This window comes from Elephantulus edwardii, unplaced genomic scaffold (genome assembly GCF_000299155.1).
Source record: "Elephantulus edwardii isolate Elephantulus edwardi_28Jun2011 unplaced genomic scaffold, EleEdw1.0 scaffold00027, whole genome shotgun sequence".
Classification (NCBI taxonomy): domain Eukaryota; kingdom Metazoa; phylum Chordata; class Mammalia; order Macroscelidea; family Macroscelididae; genus Elephantulus; species Elephantulus edwardii.
The window spans coordinates 16,217,691-16,240,070 of NW_006399777.1; the positions used below are offsets into that span (position 1 = coordinate 16,217,691).

Genomic DNA, 22,380 nt, shown 5'->3' on the forward strand with positions numbered 1-22,380 from the left:
CTCTCTCTCTCTCTCTCTCTCTCTCTCTCTCTCTCTCTCTCTCTCCCTCTCTCTCTCAGCAAGGAGCCCAAGCATGGAACTGTCACCACTGGAAGAAATACCAGAGAAAGGGATGGAATGGAAAAGAAGAAGACAGAATGCGATTCTGGGGCCCTGGACCAGCCTGTTCTTAAAGCCACATCAGTCCCTGAGCTGACCATGCAGAGAAAGGCCAGCAAAGGAGTCAGTCAAACTTTGAGAAAATAAATTTCTCTTTAAAGCTGCTGCTATTTTTGTGGCTATTATGTGCTGTTAAGTTGCTTGAAACTCATCGGGACCCTATGTACAAGGGTTCTAAACCCGGCTCTATCCTGAGCCCACCTTATTGTCTCTGGCACATCCGCCCTCATTATCCCAGTTACTGGTCAATCCATCTCAGCCAGGGTCTTCCTCTCTTGCACTGTCCCCACACCCTCCAGAGCATGACATCCCTCTCCAAGGACTGGTTCTGCCTTGCAGCAGAGCCAACGTATGTCAGACGTAGCTTCAGAGTCTTTGCCTCCAAGGAGCAGCCTGGTTTCACCCTTTCCAGGATGCACCTGTTTGTTCTCCCAGCAGTCCATGGTATATTTGATACTCTTCTCCAGCACCATAGCTCAAAGCCATCAATTCTCCTTCTATCATCCCTAGTCATTGTCCAGCTTTCTGATGCATAGCACTTAATTGTGAAGACCATGGCCTGGATGAGGCAGACCTTAGTCTCCAGACTGATATTGTTGCTCTTCAGTACTCTGGAAATGTCCCTGACAACAGACTTTCTCAATGCAATTCATCTTTTGATTTCCTGGCTGCTGGTACCAAGATTGTTGGTTGTGGAGCCAAGCAAAGTAAAGCTGTTAACAATCTCAGTGTCTTCACCATCTATCATGATGCTGCCAATCGGACCAGTGGTGAGAATCTTTGTTTTCTTTAAAGCTAAGAAATCAAAAAGAAAAGCTAATATTGGTGGAGTGCAGACCAAGGCTGGGTCTACACAGAGTGCTTTCTAGTCATGTAGCCTCTGAGGCTTTCTCAACTGTTCAAGGGTTAAGAGATGTGAAGGACAAGGGGACTTTTAAGGGCAGGACTACAAGCACAGGTTTAAAAAAGAGAGATGGAGCCTGAGACAGTGACCATGGGAACCCAGGCAAAGGGTTCCTGTGGAAAGTCTTTGAGTGAAAGCTCAGCCCCCTCCTTGTCATTTGTACTCAGCAGGAAGTCATACAATTTAGGTAAAATTTCAAGGCCTTAAATTAAAAGCAAGATTCTTTTATAGTATTATAAATTAGATTACAAAGTAATAGTTTGAGTTTAGCCATAAGAAGGGTGTTGAATATACCATGAACTGCTAGGAGAACAAACAGGTTTGTCCTGGAGAGGGTGAAGCCAGAATGCTTCTTGGAGTCAAGGATTCTGAAGCTTCGTCTGACATACTTTGGGCATGTTGCAAGGAGGGACTGGTCCTTGGAGAGGGACATCATGTTTGGGAGAGTAGAGGGACGGCGCAGAAAAGGAAGACCCTCTATGAGATGGATCGATTCTGTGAGTGGAGTGGTGGGAATGAGTGTGTTTGAGACAGCGAGGTTGGCACAGGATAGAATGGCATTTAGGGCTCTTGTACATAGGCTCGCTATGAGTCACAAGCAACTCGATGGCACATAACAAGAACAACATGTGATTCAATCCCTTCCCATACTTGGCACTTGTCAAGTGTATCCACTAAGACCTCGGACCTCTTCCTGGGAGCTCTGTGTTACAGAGCCCTGCACACTGTGTGTAAAATAGACAGCTAACCCGGCTAGGACCCTGAGAGAATGGGATGTCTCCTCTAAAAGGGATAGATTCAGTTCTCTGGAGAGACCCAGCCTATCAGAACGAGGCTCACTTCTCCATCTTGAGCGTGCATGCATGAGATCCCAAAGAGGGGTGTGGCCTACTGTCTCCTCCCCACTGGTATCAGGATGTCTTTCATCGACCCAAGACCGAAGACGGATCTCAATTATCATGAAGGTCATATTCACTCTGCTCCCACAGCTCAAACTCTGGACCTACCACGCACCTCTTCATCACCCAGAAGTACTCCGAGTATCTCAAAGTCAAGGTGACATTCAAGGCTGTGTTCTCCAACAGTCCTGTTCTGGTCTATGACATTCATTCTACAGCCTTACTGAAATCTACATCGGGCCCTTGTATTTGGTCACAATCCCTCCAAGCTTCATTTTTCTTCTATTGTGTGGATGGTATGAATAATGATGATGATGATAATAATAATAGTAATAAAATCCTCTCTCTCTCATCAATATCCTTAGCTCTTGACCTTGACTCCCATCATTCTTGGTCAACTCTTGGTAACTCCATTGCCATGCCTCCTCCAGGCAGTGAGAGGACAACAGAAGCTTCAGATGAGTCATCAGAACTATACAGTCTTCAGCCAAAACCACACCCTAAACTTATCAGATCCCTTCAAAACAGGCCTAGCCTCTCTATTTCTCAACAGCAGTCAGTTTAAACCTTGATACCCTCCTATACCTTGGAGAAGCATCAAAAGAATAAGGAAGGAACTGGTCCACAGCGAAATGTTTCAGCAAGTAGCATATGATAAAGAAATCACTGATCATGAAGGAAGAAGTTCAAGTTGTACTGAGGCTCTGACCAAAAAATAAGGCCCCAGGAAATGACAGAATGCTGACTGAAATGTTTCAATAAATACACGGAGCTCTGGATGTGCTCATTAGTCTATGCCAAGAAATGTGGGGGGAAAGCTACCTGGCCATCTAACTGCAAAAGATCTAGAATTGTTTCCATTTCCAAAAAAGGTAGAATTTATAAAACAATGTTATTACTATTACATACAAGTAAAGTCTTGTTGGAGATTGCTGTTGTTGTTGTTATGTGCCGTCGAGTTGCTTGCGACTCATAGCGACCCTACGTGCAACAGCCCTAAACTCGGCTCTGTCCTCTGCCAATTGCACTGCCTCTGACATACCCATCCCGATTACCCCAGTCACTGAATCAATCCACCTCATTGAGGGTCTTCCCCTCCTGTGCTGTTCCTCCACCCTCCCAAGCATGATGTCCTTCTCCAAGGACCGGTCTCTCCTTACAACATGTCCAAAGTATGTGAGACGAAGCCTCAGAATCCTTGCCTCCAAGGAGTAGCCCGGTTTAACTGTCTCCTGGATGAATCTGTTTGTTTTCTTGGCAGTCCATGGTACACTCAATAGTCTTCTCCAGCACCACAGCTCAAAGGCACCAATTCTCCTTCTATCCTCCCTAGTCACTGTCCAACTCTCTGATGCCTAACAAGTGATTGCAAAGACCATAGCCTGTATCAGATGCACCTTAGTCTCCAGAGAGACACCACTGCTCTTCAGTACTTTGGAGAAGTCCCTACCAGCAGACTTTCCCATCGCAATACATCTTTTAGTTTCCTGGCTACTGGGGCCAAGAGTGCTGACTGTGGAGCCAAGCAAACTAAAGCTGTGAACAATCTCAGTCTCTTCACCATCCATCCTGATGCTGGCCAATGTTGAAGATTATTTAAAAAAAAAATAGCTGGGCCATCAACAAGGAACTTCCAGAAATTCAAGTTGGATTCAGAAGAGGCCAGAGACTGTGGTACCATGGGTATCATTGCTGATGTTAGATGGATATCAGCTAAAAGCAGAGAATACCATAAAGATGTTGGTTGTATTTTACTGATTATGTAAAGGCATATGACGGTGTGAATCATAACAAATTATGGTTAACATTGAGAAGAATGGGAATCCCAGAACGATTAACTGTGGTCATTGGAAGCCTACACACAAACCATGATGTCGTCCAGACAGAACAGGGAACAGCGCATGGTCTAAATCAGAAAAGGTAGGTGCCAGGTTTGATTCCTTTCTCCACACCTATTCGATCTGCATACTGTACGCATCATTGGAGAAGCTGTGCTAGAATTTGCTAGAATTCTACGTAGCATCAGGATGCGAGGAAGACTCATTAGTACACTGCATTATGCAAATGATACAACCTTGCTTGGTGAAAGCAAAAAGGACTAGAAACACACTCTACAGAAGATCAAAGACTACAGCTTCTAATAGGGATTACCTCTCCATATCAAGAAAATAAAAATCCTCAAGAATGGACCGACTAATAGGTAACAACATAATGATGGATGGTGAAATGCCTGAAATTGTCACTAATTTCATCTTTCTTGGATCCACAATCAATAATCATAGTAGCAGCCATTAAGAACACGAAAGACGTGTTGCATTGGAGACATCCGCTTTCAAGGTCTTCACATGAGTGCTGAAGAGGAATGATGTCAGTTTAAAGACTAAGGTGTGCCTGACTCAAGCCACCACCTTTTCAGTTAGTTCTTATGCACCTGGAAGTTGGACAGTGAATAAGGATGACAGGAGAAGAATCAGTGCCTTTAACTTGTGGTGTTGAAGAGTATTGAGTAGCCCATGGACTGTCAAAAGAACAAACAAGTCTGCCTTGAAGGAAATGTAATCACGATGCTCCTTAGAGCTAAAGACAGTGACACGTCATTTCACACAATTCTGAGCATGCTCTCAGATCGGGCCAGTTGTTGGAAGGAGGTGTCCTGCTGGGAAATGTGGTCACAGAAAGAGAGGAAGACTCCCAACAAGATGGAATGACACAGTGACCGTAACAGTGGGATGCAGCAGATCAGAGATCATGAGGGTGACATAAGAACGAACAAGGTCCAGATCTCCAGTCTGCAGGGTCGCTCTGAATCTTAGGGCACCTAAGGACAACCCCCTGCTGCTCCACAGCCCCTCCCCTCACTCTCAGTGCCTTGCCACTAACCTCAGAAAACAGGTGGGAGAATCTCCCGTTTGGCTCCTATCACCCACCCTGAGTCCTGTCATCTATCTGTACGCATGCCTTCTCTCTGCCCTCCTATTTTGACAGGGGGGAAAAAGCTGTCTGTTCCTCCAGAAAGAAAGACAATTTTACAGCCTCACTGCTCTCATCATCTCTTGCCTCCTCTCTACACACTGCTCCCTCCCACGCACCCCTCAGCACCTCCTGACTCCACAAACTCTGTTTTCCAGATTCCATTCACGCAGGTCATTTGTGAATCCCTGTCACTAAACCACGCAGCATCTACACACTTGTAACTTCCTCTCTCTTGACACATTCTTCCCGTGGCCTCCGTAACAGGTGCCTCTCTGAGTCCACTCCCACTTCCCAGCCCTCCTCCCGCCCCCAGTCTCCACTTTAGGCTCGCTCTCTAGTTGACCCCAAAGATCCATCCAAGTGCCTTTCTTCTCACTCCAGATGCGCCCCTGAGAGGCTGCAGCCTCTCCCTGGCCTCACAGATGTGACTTGTCTTTGGATTCCATTTACAGCTAAGTCAAATGATGGTAGCATACCTGCCGTAGATGCCCCAGAAGCACATCAAACTCATCGGCTCCAGAACTGAACTCAGGCTTTTCCCTTCCAAGCCTAATCCTCCTTCTAGGTCATTCATCTGCAAAAATGGCATTGAGGGGCAAACCACATAGACTGTGCTAAATAAACTTAAAAATTTCTCAAAAAAAAAAGATACTGTAATAATAGGCATAGATCAGTGAGTGGTAATTATAAAATACAACGTATATGAGTGATTGTATGAAACACATTGTAAACAAAAAACTGTATAATATACAATGTATATTAATGAAGCACAATGTAAGTGAATTATTGTTAACATTAATTAGATCAATTAAAATTTTTTTAAAAGAGAAAAAGAAAAAAAGAGCTACCCGCTTATTTAAGCCAGAAACTCTCAGGTTTTCTGGAGTTTTTTCCCTTTAATTAATTTTTTTTAATTTAGTTTGTTTATTTTTCATTTCAATGAACATCTGCAGAGATTTTGGAATTCCATTCATTCATTGTTGCACCCTTCTCCCCCCACAAACCCCTCCCCCGCCCCTTTGCTCCTCTCCTTGAAAAGCAAAAGAAAAACTCCCTCACTGGTACACAATCCCCCCCGCACCTCCCCAAACCCCACCCCCCACCCCCAAATATAATCCACTCTGCAACCCTCATTGCATACTCCTACGATAAAAATAATGCCCTAAAATATAATACTTTTAGACTATTCTCTCCCCCATAGACTTCAATGCCGTAAACATTATTTCATCCAGTTTAATTAATTTTAATGAAAGTTTACATAGACTTACGGTTTCTAATCAATCACTGTTGCACTTTTCTCCCTGCCCACCCCCTCTCCCCCAAGTCACTCTTCTCCTTGAAAAGTAAAAGAAAAATTCTTTCATTGTTATGCAATCCCTCCCCACAAGTCCACTTCACTATGCAGCCTTCGTTCTGGACTCCTGTCAGGACAATAATATCCATCCATTCATATATTCCTCTTAAACAGATTTTTCACTCAGCAAACACATTGAGCACTGGCTGTGTGTCAGGCAGGGAAGCAGGCCCCGGTGGCCAATGCGGAAACAAACGCTAATTATTGTTGTGGTCACCATGAGCTTTTATATTGTGGCTAGGGAGGAGGAGAGAGGTCAAAATAAATGAAACACTAATTAATGCGGTCAAGTACAACTCTCAACGAGCTGTGAGCAACAGACTTGAGCCCTGTTCTAGCCTGTGCCTTCTCCTCCCTGATACACTTGATCTTATTACTGCAGTCACTTGTCATTGCATCTCATTGAGGGGCTTTCCCTCTTCCACTGGTCTTCCACCTTTCCAAGCATGAAATAGGAATAGCTTCTCCTGAAAACACTCCTAAAGTAGGTGAGGTGAAATGTCATCATCCTGGCCTCTTGCTTTTCAAATTGAATGCTTTCCACTCCAGTGAAACTTCCTAGACAGTGACTTCGCTACATATTTTGACAAGAGGGAAATGCTGGCTAGACGTGTAGGACGTAGGATATTAAAAACATAACTTGGTATTTTAAAAATTAGGAACATTTTTTAATCTTTTCCTGCATTAATCTTGTAAATCTCCCTTACCTTTTTCACGTGTTCCCTATGATGTTGTTGATGATTCTGAAGGTCAAGAAAGTTTGAAATTTGCTGTTAATTTATGAACCACAAAAGTAATATAGTCTCAGTACCTAAAATTTGCCTAAGATGCTAAACACTGTGACACTGATGTGTCCAATGCGAGAATGGTTACCCATGGTGGACAGTGTTTGGTGGAACTCCCTGATTCAAACAAGCTTGAAAGCAGGAGTGGTATCCACTTCTGAAATAGCTTGCCTCCTGAAACCCTATGAACCTGGAGAAAGGATGAAAGTTATACAAGTGTCCAGGTCTTTCGTTCATAGGGTCGCTATGAGTTGTCTACAACTTGACAGCACTTAACAACAACAACAACAACAACAATTAATGCATTGAGGTATCAAGTCACATCAGTGAAGAGCAGAGATTCTAGGCATTGCGAAGACTTGTAATGGGGGATCTGATGTAGGTTCTGGAGAAGTATTTCATAGAAGGAGACAAGTGACTTGAAGACAGAGGAATAACAAAGGAGAAGAAAAGAATGGCTTCCAGATTCTCAATTTTACAATGTTCTAACAAAGAGGAGAGAGAGAAAACAAAACCTGACCTTTCTGACCCAACCAAGACAGCAGACAGACCCCCCACCCCTACCCCCAGGGTCCTTCTCTTCATTGTTTTCCACACTCCTGCCACAAGATGAGATTGTTTCATCTCCTGCCAAGGCTGTCCCCATGGTCTATACGATAATGTCAGTTCCATAGTTTCTTCCTCTGAGCATTGTCTACAGCCTGCAATGTACCAAGTTGACTTCATTCCTCAAGTCTTCCCATGATCACATCCCTTCATACCTGTTGGTCCTTCCACATAGAATGTCTTTCTAGACTCCTATTTACCACCTGCCAAACTCTTGTTGTTGTTGTTATGTGCCATCTAGTCGCCTGTGACTCATAGCAACCCTATGTACAACAGCCCTAAACCCTGCTCTGTCCTGTGCCAATCTCACTGTCTCTGACACACCCACTCCAATTACCCCAGTCACTGAATCAATCCACCTCATAGGGGGCCTTCCCCTCCTGCGCTGTTCCACCACCCTACCAAGCATGATGTCCTTCTCCAAGGACCGGTCCCTCCTTGCAACATGTTCAAAGTATGTCAGACGGAGCCTCAGAATCCTTGCCTCCAAGGAGCCGCCCGGCTTAACCCTCTCCAGGATGAAACTATCTGTTCTCTTAGCAGTCCATGGTACTCTCAATACTCTTCTCCAACACCACAGCTCAAAGGCATCAATTTTCCTTCTATCATCCCTAGTCACTACCCACTCTATGACACATAACAAGTGATGGCAAAGACCATGGCCTGTATCAGGCGCACCTTACCCATCATATATTGGCTCATGAATATTTTCTCTTTAAAAGCTTCCCGTCTTCCACTTTTGTGCCCACCTTTGCCCCAAACCTCTCCATTTGCACCACAGAAAGATATACTTCAGCCTTAAGCCTCAATGGATACGCGTTGTTTTGTTATTTTCTGTACTGTAGAGTCAGAACCCACCCATAGCTGACCCTCCAGAGGGTTTTCAGAGGCAGTTTAATCTCACAGGAGGAGCTTGTCCATTCTTCTCCCATGGAGCAGCTGGTGGCCTCGAACCACACGCCTTTGGGATTGCAGGACAGCCTCTTGCCACTAGCCTACCAGAGCTGTATCTCATTAGCATGTCTGCCCACCATAAGCGGTCCGAGGCCTTCTGTCATTGTGTGTTGCCAGGTGCATGAACAATGAGTAGATTAATGAGCATCTTTTAACACAGATTGCCAGTGAAAGAGCTTTGGCTCTTTAGAAAAGCTTTCAGGGGGAGTCTGCCTTCACCTGAGACATGTGTTTAAGAGAGAGAAGAATTATCTATCTTTCCCCTTCTGGAAAACAGGAAACATGGCTTTCTGGGACAGGGGACTGAGGGCAGAGGAAGAATTTAATGCCACCTGTGCCACTCCATGCCCACAGAGACCTTGTCACAGGACCTTGGTCCTCTCAGGACACCAGAGCTGGTCATCCTCATCAGGCTGCTGGTCTACCAAGGCAGGGATTTCAGCCCTTCATTAGGAACTTTGGCGGCCTGGTGGCAAGAAGCAAGTGCTGCAATCCAGAAGGCACTCGGTTGGAATCCACCAGCTGCTCTGCGGGAGAAGGATGGGCCATCTCCTCCCACAAGATTAACTGCCCCTGAAAACCTGCTGGAGGGTCAGCTATGGCTTGGTTTTGACTCTCTGGTACACAACAACAACAACAACAACAGTTGATATTATGCTTGGAAAGGTGGGAGGATGATGAAGGAGAGGAAGATTCTCAACCAGGTGGATTGACACTGTGACTGGGGCAAGGGGATTGAGTGCATCAGAGACTGTGGAGATGGCAGGGGACAGGACAGAGTTCAGATCTGTTGTTCAGAGGGTCAATATGAGTCTTGCTCATCTCAATGGAACCTAACAACAACAGACACTGATACATGGCTTAGTGGTAAGAACTTGCACTGCCCACCCAAAGGTATGTAGTTCAAACCCATCAGCTGCACTGCAGTGGAAAGATGGGCAATCTTTTCCTGTGTGATTTATAGCCTCTGTAAATCCACTGGAGGAGCAGCTGTGAGTCATGACTCTGTGGTACCCAACACAGCAACCACTGCTGGCATCCATCCTCTACCTTTGCCTTCATTACAGCACCATGGGCATCTCAGATCTCTGCTCTGCCCCGGGGCGGCTGGCCTAGCTTTGGGCAGTCACTGTCCTATTTACCTCCACCCCCATCCTATACACACATGGCGGTGGTGGTCCGGGGGCAGCTTCCTGGAAGGACCGTGCCAAGGACGACACAGCAGGACCTATGGCCTGATACTCACCCCTGAAGCCGGATTAGCCGTCCAGCCCAGCTCTGCGGTAGCTGTCCTGGTGTCCATTAAAGTTTCTGTGGATGAAAAAAGAGGAAAAACTTGATGAGACATTGCTTGCATGTTCATGAAGTCATTTGCTTTACAACAGTCACGGGCCCATGTTGGAAGGAGCCTTGGCCACCTCCCATTTCTGATTCAGAGTGCACGGTTCAGAGCAAAAAAGAGGTCAACCAGCGATGCACAGAACGTAGCAAAACTGAATGCCACACTCGGGTGTCCCGACACCACTAAGTTGGATGTTCTTTCCCTGAATGACCTCACGTCACCTCTGTGGGATGGAATCACCTGCCCACACATCACCATATCCACTGAGACCTAGCTTCAGTGACTTGAATCCACCAGTTGCTCCATTAAGAGAAAGACAGGCATTCTCCCCTCCCCCATAAAGAAATTTATATGCGTACTTCTATGTCGTTGTTACGTGCCATCGATTCAACTGTGACTCACAGTGACCCTATATATGACGGCTCTGAACCCTGCCCTGTCCTGAGCCAGTCTCACTGACTCTGACACACCTACTCCTATTATCCCAGTTGCTGTATCAATCCATCTCATCCAGGGCCTTCCTCTCCTGCCCTGTCCCTACACCCTTCCGAGCATGATATCCTTTTACAAGGTCTGGTCTCTCCTGGCCACATGCCCAAAGTATGTGAGACAGAGCTTTAAAATCCTAGCATCCGAGGAGAAACTTGGTTTCATCCTCTCCAAAACAGACCTGTTTGTTCTCTTGGTGGACCATGGTATGTTCCAGACTCTTTTCCAGCACCACTCAAAGGCATCAATTCTTCTTTTGTCATAAAAGTCATTCACTGTCATCTTCAAAATGAATTGAAGCTCAGTATCAAGAAGACAAAGATTTTCACCACTGGACCAACTGGCAGCACCATGATAGATGGAGAAAAGATTGAGGTTGTTAACAGTTATAGCTTGCTCGTCCCCACAATCAACACTCTTGGCATCAGCAGTCAGGAAATCAAAAGATGAATTGCATTGGGAAAATTTGCTGTCAGGGACTTCTCCAGAGTACTGAGAAGCAACAATATCAGTGTAGAAACCAAGGTGCACCTGATCCAGGCCATGGTCTTTGCAATGAAATGCTCTATGCATCGGAGAGCTGGGGTAATGACTAAGGATAACAGAAGAAGAATTGAGGCCTTTGAGTTGTGGTGTTGGAGAAAAGTATTTCTACGTATAGCCTAAAAAATAAAATCCAAAAAAAACCCAACAAAAACCCAATAGATAATAGCTATGAGTTGGTTCAATTCAATAGTGTATTTGGTTTCAGTAGTGGTAATAATTGTATAGTAGTATGGCATTACAGTAATAGTGGTAGTACAGGCACCTGGTTCGAGGCCACCAGCTGCTCTATGGGAGAAGGATGGACAATCTCCTCCTCTGTGACTGCCTGCCTCTGAAAACCCGCTGAAGGGTCAGCTGGGTCATTTCTTACTCTGTGGTACACAACAATAACAACAGTAGTATTTGGGGTCAAGAACTGCACTGCCCACCCAATGATACACGGTTTAAATACACCAGCTGATGTACAGAAGAAAGATGGGCGATCTCTTCCCATGTGCTTAACTGGCTCTGAAAATTCACTGACAAGTCAGCTATGCGTCATTTCTGACTCTATAGTACACAACAATAACAAGTGATCTTGAACATCTTATTGTTTGTTTGGCATTCATATATCCTCTGTGGTAAAAATATCTGTTCTAATCATTCTTCTCTTTGGAATTTGGGTTGTTTATTATTGTGTTTTTAGAGTTCTTTTCATAGTCTAATCACACACCCTTAATCAGGCAGATAACTTGCACACATACATTGTCTCCCATTCATTGTCTTTCATTCACTCATCAATGTTTTTACAAAAGTACAAGTTTTTTAATTGAGGTTAAATTCCTAAGTTTTTATTTCTTCCATGAGTCTTTCTTTTGGTGTCATATCTAAGAAATAGTTATCAAAACAAACACCACATTATATTTTCCCCCTCTAACAAGCAACACACTTGGTACCAGCAGCCAGAAAATTAAAAAAAAAATTACATTGGGAAAGTCTACTGTCAGAGACCTCTCCCGAATACTGAAGAGCAACAATGTCAATCTGGAGACTAAGGTGCACCTGATCCATGGTCTTTGCAATTATGTGCTCTGCATCAGAAAGCAGGACAATGACTAGGGATTATAGAAGCATTGATGCCTTTGAGCTGTGGTGCTGGAGAAGAGTACTGAGTACACCATGGACTGCTAGGAAAACAAACAAGTTCATCCCAGAGAGGGTGAGACCAGGCTGCTCCTGGGAGGCAAGGACTCTGAAGCTCCATCTGACATACTTTGAACATGCTACAAGGAGGAACCAGTCCTTGGAAAGAGGGACATCATGCTTGGAAGGATGGAGAGACAGCACAGGAGAGGAAGAACTTGGATGAGGTGGATTGACACAGTGACTGGGGTAATGGGAGTAGGTGTGGCAGACAATGAAGGTTGGCTCAGGAAAGAGCAGGGTCCAGAGCTATTGTACATAGGGTCACTATGAGTCGCAAGTGATTTTATGGCAAACAACAACAACAACAACTACTTAGTTTATGATTTGTTTTGAATTAGTTTGGATGAGGAGGAGGCATGGATCAGAGTACTTTCCTCCCCCTCCCTGTGTGATAAAGCGTGTGCCTTTGTCTAATGCACACAGTGATGTCCTTTGTGCTGGTAACAGTGTTCTGTTCACGTCGAGTGTGGATTGCAAGCCCAGCCAGTCTTTGATCCACAGGTGTTCCACAAACAGAGGTAGTAAAAGAAATGAGAAACTGTTTAGCTCTTTCTCCTATTTGCTTTGTCTCCTGACTTCCTCCCTCTGCCGACCTCCCCCAGTTCTGTGTTCACTGATTCAGGAAAGAGATGTGAAGGCAGAATGAAAAGCCACAAAACACAGGGTCCCCGGGGAAGCAGAAGCTTCTATCACTCCGACAGAAGCCAAACCTCAGACAGGAGCATTGCCCTGTAAGCAGCGCGGAAGTGAAAAATGCACGCGATATGTGAGGAGCCGGGCAACTTCCTCTGGTGCAATTAACTGCTTCGGAAAGCCGTCCAGAGGGTCAGCTACGGGTCAGTTCTGACTTGACAATACACAACAACAACATGTTGTGGGTTACTGTGCGTCAAAATCCAGTCCATGGCAACAACACACTCGTTGTCCAGGGTGTAATCTCATATTCCCCTCCCCAGAGGAGAACTGGTGGTCCATGTGCCGGTAACAGAGCCTTCAGCATCAGCATCCCAAAGTGGAGAGGGAGCAGCCACCCCCTCCAACCTCCATCCCTCTCATAGGCTGATGGGGCAACTACGGCTTCTTAGGGCCTGAATGAGTCCAGTGAAGGAGACCTAGGAGCACCCACTGGTTACCTGCATGGATAACAAGGCTCAGAACAGGTAAGGGAGGTCTCAGGAATGTTGGTGCGAGCAGTGATGACAGGACCAACAACGCGTCTTCCTCTGCAGTGTGATAACATCAGCCTTCTTGGAACCTGCATTACATATCTGTCACCCTATGGCTGGTTACCCAATGCGGACAGAGAGTGGGGTGGAGCTCCCCGATTAAAACAAGCTTGGAAGCAGGAGTGGCATCCACTTCTGTAATAGCTTGCCTCGGGAAACCCTACGAACCTGGAGAAAGGATTAAAGGCACCCAAGTGTCAAGGACTCTCCTTCATAGGGTCGCTATGAGTTGCCTGTGACTCGACGGCACTTAACAACAATAATATCAACATAGAAAGAGATCAGCTGGCCCATTGTACAGAAAGTGATGCTACCAAGCTAAAGGTGGGTGACTTTTAATCCGCGGCCCTCGGCCAGTCTTTCATTGTTTTTGTTCAGACATTCCTCTAGGTCGTGTACAAGTTGCTGTACAGCGGTGACTTGTGGTTGCTGTGAGGTTGAACACTGTGACACTGATATGTCAAATGCGTTAATCACTGGTTACCCAACGCAGGCAAAGAGTAGGGTGGAGCTCCCCAATTAAAACAAGCTTGGAAGGAGGAGTGGCATCCACTTCCATAATAGCTTGCCTCCGGAAACTCTATGAACCTGGAGAGAGGATGAATGGCACCCAAGTATCTAGGACTCTCCTTCATAGGGTCGCTATGAGTCGCCTGCAACTCGACCGCACTTAACAACCACAACAACAACAGTGACATGTGGCTCCAGCTAGAATAGAGTCAATGTGATGCCATGCAATAGCAACCAGGCATCCATCCCTAAGTGGAAGAAACAATTAAGCATTTGGTTTCAAAGTGAAAAAGTTAAAGAGGGTTAGCACGACACTGTGAAAGAAAGATTGTGTGACTTATTTCTGAAAACCTACTGCTTTTACTGTTGCTGCTGTGACTGTGAACCATGGAGTCAGAACCACGGGGAGCTGACCCTCCAGCAAGTTTTCAAAGGCAAGAAATTGCACGGGCGGAGACTGCCCATCTTTCTTCTTCAGAGCAGCTGGTAGATTCGAACCAGGCCCCTTTGGGTTGGCAGTCAACAGTAGCAGACGCCATGCAATCAGCTGTGATTTCTAGCAAGCCTGTCACCTCTCCAGTGTTGCTCTCTCTGAGCTCATTTCTGCAGCTACTGTGTCAGTCCATGTCTTTAAAGGTCCTCCTCTTTTTTTTTGCTGACCTTCTACTTAGTCACGCATAACGTCCTTCTCCATGGACTGGTAGCTCCTAAGAACAGGCCCTAAATAAGTGAAATAAAGCGTCACATCTTTGTTTCTAAGAAGCATCTGGATATTGTTCTTCCAAAACAGATGTAGGAGTCCTTTAGGCAACCCACAATAAATTCAATATTCCCCATCAACACAATAATGCAAACGCCTCAATTCTTTAGTCTTCCTTATTTGCTGCCCAGCATTAAGAGAATTCAAAAAAATACCAAAACTTGGGTCTGGCAAACTTTAATCCTCAAAAATCACATCTTTGCTTTTTAATATTTTGAACATTTAACGTTTGCGGTAGATTTGCTCAATGTAATAGGTCATTGGATTTCTTTTTATTTCCCCCCCCATTTGATTTCTTTAATGTTGTTTCTACACATTGTTTGTGAACTCAATTAAAATGAAATCCTTGACAACCTCACTTATTTTCCGTTCATGGTGAAATCTGAAAGATCCACTCGCGCGTATTGTTGTCGAGTCAGAAGTGACTCATAGCTGACCCTCCGGTGGGTTTTCGGAGGCTGTAAATTGTGTAGGGGACTGTCCCATCTTTCGCCAATGGAGCTGCCAATGATGGATTCAAACTGCCTGCACTAGGCTCGACGGCACAACTCTTTACTTCCTAGGCCACCATCACTGACTTGGGGTTTTTAATTTGAAAAAAATAAAAAACCACCAAAAAAAAACCCCAACAGTCATTAAGAATCCTACGGGGCATAATTCTAATCTGACATACACGGGGCCGCCAGGAGCTGAAGTCAACTCCAAACAGCTGCTTTAGAAGTAAATGAAGAAAATGCTGTTTTCCCCACTATCCCGGTCTGATTTCGGATCAAGAATCCAACCCATCGCACATCTGAGGGATGCGAGCCCCGGAGCAGGCTTCCCGAGTCTGTCTTCTGTGATCCTTCTGACAGCTGAGGAGCCCAATTCCTCCATGGGGCAACGCTCTTCCCCCCTCATCTCCACTTCACATCACTAATGATGATCATAATGACGTACCACATTTACATAATACACGTCTCCGAAGACGCTCCACCGGGGTCGGTAGAGAGATACTCATTTCCATGATTGCAAAAACGCCTCTACCAGGTGGGCCTCACGGAGGAGGGGTAACTAGCCCCATGGGAACAGCTGGGGGTTGGAGTAAACACAGAAAGGTGCAGGGCTTTCTCCAAGGTCAACACCGTCTGTCACCTTAACAGTGACAGCCTCAATGTCAGCGATGTCACAGGCAGTCATGGGCTCCCAGGGGGCTGGACTGAGCTCTGGGGTGGAGGCGGTTAGGGGTCTGTCTATGCTCACAAAGCTAGCAATCCACAAACCCTCAGAATAATGCACTCCCAGCCCAATCGTATGTTGTTAAGAGGGGCCAGTTCTTGGAAAAAGCCACCATACTTGGAAGGGTCGAGGGGTCCACAAAAGAAAGGGAGACCCTCAGTGAGATGGGTTGAACCAGTGACTGCACGATTGAGTGTGAGCGTTTGAGAGACACTGCAGGACTGGACAAGGTTCGAATCCATCGTTCACGGAATCGCGTGACGTGCAGACCACGTGACAGCAGCTAACAACCACAACCACAGCCCTACTAATCACGCTGAGCTTGGGTAAGCTAGCAGAAGACAGTGGCAATGAGAGAAACAGAGCCCAGAATAACCATCTAACTCAGGTAACGGGGGGGGGGGGGGGGCACTAGCCAGCCTGTACCCCGACACCATTGCCAGAAAAAGAGCTTCTTGGGATTCAGGGAGGAGAGGAAGGAGGAGCTTTTCTGATCTGTACCATCCAACTCAGGTAACCCCAGGGGGGGCACTAGCCAGCTTTGCACCCCGACGCCATTGCTAGAAAAAGAGTTTTTTGGGATTCGGGGAGGAGAGACAGGCAGAGCTTTTCTGATCTAATAATAACAATAATAATAATAAAATACGACTCAACTTTCACGCCTAACCCTGCCAAAGACGGGTTAGTTCAAATTCACTCACTAAATGCAAACTCAGTTGCATGATGCTCACGGTCAACTGTTCCAGGGCTTCAGTTGGATTTGTGTCTAAGTAATGCTTTCCCTCCACTCCACTGAAGTAGCAACAGGCAGAAGCCTTTGTGGATTCCCGTATCCCGCCCGTTGTGGAGACGGAAGGGCGTAAAAACACAGGCCCTCCACTTGATATGATGAACGGCAGATTCCTCCCTGGCACCGAGCGCGCCGGAGGATGGCACTGCGCTCCGGCAGGGGCTGCGTTCAAGTGATTTGAGGCCGTTCGTATGTCCCCCGAGAGGACAAGCAGGCTCATTTGCATTTATAAAGCATATTGAGAGTTCTGGCAGCAAGTTATGGCGGAAGCGCAATTAAATATTTACCATCATGTCTGCTCTCGCACGGGGGCACGGGGACCGAACCAGATGGAAGGACATGTGTTGCTGTCAGATTCCGAGATGCCCACAGGGGACAGGACTCTGGGACCCACGCCCATGCCCTGGCCTCTGGCCTCACGGAAGCACTTACTCTCTGCCCAAGTGAGCCGGGTTTTTTGGGAAAAGCCCAGAATGCAGTGTGGCAGGGGATGCTGGTATGCGTGGACTTGGGCTCTGGTACCCATTCCCTCACTTACTGCAGATGGAGTCTAGTTCACATGGTAGAATCACTCTTCTGTTACTTTTGTTGTGTACCACAGAGTCAGAGCTGACCCATAGCTCACCCTCTGGTGGGTTTTAAGACGTAGTTAATTGCATGGGAGGAGACTGCCCATCCATCTCCCGTGGAGTGGCTGGTGGCCTCGAACCACACGCCTTTGGGATTGCAGTGCAGCTTCTTGCCATGTAGTAACATATATATATATATATATAAGAACTTTCCCATTTTAATAATAATTTTAAAGGTGTCCATTTTATCTGGTCTTCTTTATTCATTGACCAACTTTCAGATGCAAATTGTTGTTATTATGTACCGTCAAGTTCAATACAACTAATAGCAACCTTATGAAAAATGGGATCTGACCCCTGTCCTGTCCTGGGCACACTTGAACCCACTGGTGCAGTGACTTTGTCAATGATAGCATGATTTGGGTCAAGTTCACCTTAGTCTTTTCTTTTTAAAAAAAAAAAAAACAACAACACAAAACCAAACAAAAAAAAAACCCCATTCATCTAAGTTGGGTTTCATTAATGTACACTATTTTATACAACCATTCCTACGCATTGTGTTGCATATCATTATTTACTATTCATCAGATGAATGCCTTTTTGTAAGTGTTCTACAGGAAGTAGCTAAGAGAATACGACATCCCCTTTTCCTTATGAATCAGGGTGAAATCTCTCTCAGGGAGGAGTGATAGGGAATGGCAAAGGACACACTGACAAAGGAGATTAATCAGAACTGGCTTTGATAAGCACTATGGCAATTGGACAATTAAAACAGACATTCAGGGGGGGGTGAAGAAGAATGAACTGGGGAGGAGGGTAGAGAAAACAGTGCAACAATGAATGAATGAGAACCCAAAACCTCTGTAAATGTTCATTAAAACGAATAAAATTTAATAATAATTAAAAAAATCCAATGACAGCACTTATACCTTCACAATGCTGCACTACGATCATCATTATCCATTTCCAAATATTTTTCATACCCTTTCAACAATAATTCCTATTTCCTTCTCCTCCCAGCCCCTGAGGACCCCTAGTGACCTTTCCCGTCTCTGTACACGTGCCAGTTCTAGGCACGTCACATGAATGTGATCATGCAAAGTCTGCCCCTTGTGTGTCTGTTTCGCTCAGCACAAGGCTTTCAAGGTGGATCCAGGGTGCAGCATGTAGCAGAGTTCTGTTTCTCTTCATGGCTGAGTCATACGTCACGGTACCCGTCGGCCATGGCTGTCTCTCCATTCATCTGTTGTTGGACACTTGCACCGTTTCCACTTCTTGGCTGCTGGGAACAGCCTTGTACACACAACCCTTCCTGTGCTCAGCCTCTTCATCTACAGGATGGGGAGGTGGCAGCCAGCACAAGGGATTGCTGGGAGAATGTTGTTGTTGTAAGGTGCCATCAAACCAAGTGCAGCTCCTAGAGAAACTATGAAAAGCCAGCCCGAACCCGGCCCTCTTATGCGTCATCCTCATCCCTGACACACCAGACGCCATTGCTGGAGTCACGCTGGCAATTCATCTCACTGAAGATCTTCCTCTCCCTCGCTGACCACGAGGTAAAGCTCTCACAACCTAATCACTGAATCCCATAGAGCGTCCATGTTGTTGTTGTTGTTATGTGCTGTCGAGCTGCTTGCGACTCATAGCGACTCGATGTACAACAGCCCTAAACTCTGCTCTGTGCTGTGCCAATCTCTCTGTCTCTGACACACCCATCCCGATTACCCCAGTCACTGAATCAATCCAGCAATCCACTTCCTAGGGGGCCTTCCCCTCCTGCGCTGTCCCTCCACCCTCCCAAGCATGATGTGCCTCTCTAAGGACTGGTCCCTCCTTACAACATGTCCAAAGTATGTTAGACAGAGCCTCAGAATCCTTGCCTCCAAGGAGCCACCCACTTTAACCCTCTCCAGGAAGAATCTGTTTCTTTTCCTAGCTGACCATGGTACCCTCAATATTCTTCTCCAGTACCACAGCACAAAGGCATCAATTCTCCTTTTATCCTCCCTAGTCATTGTCCAACTCTCTAATGCATAACAAGGGATTGCAAAAACCATGGCCTGTATCAGATGCACCTTAATCTCTAGAGAGACACTATTGCTCTTCAGTACTTTGGAGAGGTCCCTAACAGCAGACTTTCCCATGGCAATACGCCATTTTGTTAGGTGTGAGAAATGAACCCAGTGAGACGGTTCCCACCCTCTTCTCTGTGTTGCTATAAAGATCAGAGGAAGTAAAACATGCTGGAGATGCAGTCCTAATGGAGGATTGATGTGTGCCCCAGAGAAGCCCATGGTCTGGTCAAAGGAAGGACAAGAAGCATCCTAGTCTGGCCCAGCCCAAGAGGAGATGGAAATGTCTAAGGATGGACACACTTTAATATGTAGCAAGTAACAGGCCTGTCCCGACAGGTAGAGGAACAGGCTCACGCTCGCTGGACAAGGGTGGGCAGAGAAGGGGAGGCGAGAAGGGGTCATCTCTCTCTCTGTGGGCTTTGGGGACAGCAGACACGTGTGTGGCAATGAGGGACTGAAGTAAACTATCCCAAACATGTGGGAGAGGGAGTCAGGTGGGGAGCAGGAGAAGAAGGGAGCAAAGGAAGATGGAATCAGGGACAAGGGCTAACTTGAGTGGGATGAAGCTGACAGAGACAGGGTGCACAAAAACCTGAGCATGAGAGCCAAGAACCTCACTGCCTCGAGGAACATTCTCCACAACCTGAAGACACGTCGGCGTGGAAGCCACCGGAGCGTGCACACGGCCAAGTGGGACCCTCTGCCTGGAGGTCCAATCCGGGACCAGCTCTGAGCCTCCCACAGCGAAGCAGCAGCAGCTGGTGCCGGCTCTGCACACAGTTTCTGTTGCCGCCTAAATCAGCACCTCTGGAAATATTGACATTTGGGATAAATTAGATCCCCATCAGAGTGAAAGAGAGATAAATAAACCTTGGCCTTACAGCTCTTCCATTCTTTTCAGGGAGACATTAATCTGACATTCAGCTGAAAATATTTACAATGTCCTTTCACGGAGGTAACAACCAAGAAACATACGCAGGCAGGTGGAAGTGACTCTCCCAGGGCTGTTCTGCACGACCTCCTGACTGTGTATTCAATGAGGCAAGGCATTTTCTCGTAAGTGGGCAGGGCAGGCCACGCAACCACACCTGGATTTCTCTGGGCAACTCACACCATCCCTGAAATGTAGACATGGCGTCATGGAGTAGCCACACTACTATTGTGCAAAAGCACAAAGCTGGGGTTTGGGGGTCGGGTCTATTCAACGCCTCTCAACCTTCACAAGAAACTCAGCTCAATTATCCTTTCAACAGAGGTGTTTTGCACACAGGCCTATCTTGTCTCACTGCACTTATCTTTGCTACACTTCACACCTAATGCATTTGTTACCAATGGAAGACCCGTAGCAACTCTGTGTCCAGAAAGTTTATTGGCTCCATTTTCCCAAAAAGATACACTCACTTTAAATTTCCAAGTCACAATTTGATCATTCTCACAATATTTTGAACTTCTTCATAAACAGACCACAGTCTAATGAAAGCATAAAACTCCAACATTGAGTGCAACCACTCTGGAAGGTTGTATGGCACTTTCTCAAAAAGTTGCAAATAGAAATACCATTTGACCCAGCAAATACACTACTGGGAATATACCCCAAAGAGATCATAACTGGCACTCAAGCAGATATATGCACACCCATATTTACTGCAGCTTTGTTTACAATAGCAAGGAGTTGGAAACAACCTAAGTGCCCATCAACAAACGAATGGCTAGAGAAGCTGTGGTATATTCACACACTGGAATATTATGTTGCATTGAAAAACAAGAACTCATAGAATATTATAATAAATGGGTGACCCTGGAGGACATTATGCTGAGTGAAGTATCCCGGTCCCAAAAGGACAAATACTGCATAGTGCCGCTGTTGTAAAACGGGACTGACATCAGAGCTGGGAGAAAACTAAGAGGGGATAAATAATGTATATTGCATTGAAATAGATGAGGGATAGAACTGTTTAGGAGGAAACTATGGTTAGATATTATTGTCATGGCAAGAGTCATGAATGGGATGATAACTGACCCGTTTTACTATCCCTCCAGGCTTAATCTGAACCATAGCAGAGGTTGAAAACAGGGCTCTTACTATCATTAAAAAGGAGGAGCTGGAAAGTGCAGCATATCCTTTGCTGAAAGCTCCTTGAACCAGAGATGAAGATCTATAACAGTGAGGAGACAGTGTGAGGATACACAAGACAGTGACACTTCACGAGAAGATATGGTGGCAGCAGTGACATCAGCAGAGGTGGCAGAAACCAGAACAGCGAGGAAGCTGAGTACTTCCTGGTAGAGTGACTGCGTCCAGGAGCTTGTCGGGGAGCTGTGGGCCGCCCGAGATGCTTTTAGCCAAGCCAAGCGCTTGTGAGTCTAGGCTTATTGGTGGAGTGCAAGAGCCAGTGCACATATAATTGGAGGAGCCAAAGAACTGGTAACACTTGCCCAAGCAGGGCAAAGCCAGGCCAAGGGACTGAGGAGTAGAGAGAGGTCTGCCTTTTAGCAAGGCTGAGAAGAGACTGTGTGGATTGAATAATGTATCCTGAGTCTTCCTGGTCCTGATCCTCTGGAGAGCCAGTGAAAGACAGGAAGACCCTCACTGAGAGAGACTAACATGGTGACAATAACGATGGAGCAAAGTTTGTCAGAGATGATGAGGATGGGACAGCGTTCAGATCCATTTCTCATACAGTCACCATGAGTCTTAATCCAACAACACCTAACAACGTACTTTCCAAATAAACTGCATAACCATACTGTCTGTGAGTTCTGTGGGACCATTACAACAAATTACCAAACTCAATAAAGACATTATGAGCCCCGCAGAGAATGGCTGGATGGGGTGGAGGTGACGTTTGCTTCTCTGACCTCATTATAATCAGCTTTGTGCAGTTAATGCCACTGATAAAGATTTTATTTCTGTCCTTGTGAATTCAGTGAAGGTCACGCTTTGCTACCTCCATGCCCACCTAGTTTTTACACTTTTCTTTTCTTTTTTTTTTTTGTACTTCATTGATATTAAGTCTGTTACAAATTGCAGATTTA

At 45.9% G+C, this 22,380-nt stretch overlaps 1 protein-coding gene across 1 annotated transcript in view; it reads right to left on the bottom strand.

Annotated features, from left to right (window-relative positions):
- EPHB1 (EPH receptor B1) overlaps nt 1-10,031 on the bottom strand; it is a 317,068-nt gene extending 307,037 nt beyond the window's left edge. The window contains exons 1-2 of the mRNA XM_006883418.1: nt 10,028-10,031; nt 9,881-9,945 (exon numbers count right to left, since the gene is read on the bottom strand). Of these exons, the coding sequence (XP_006883480.1) occupies nt 9,881-9,945; nt 10,028-10,031 (69 nt within the window). The remainder of the gene's footprint in view (nt 1-9,880; nt 9,946-10,027) is intronic.
- Between the last annotated feature and the right edge of the window lie 12,349 nt (nt 10,032-22,380).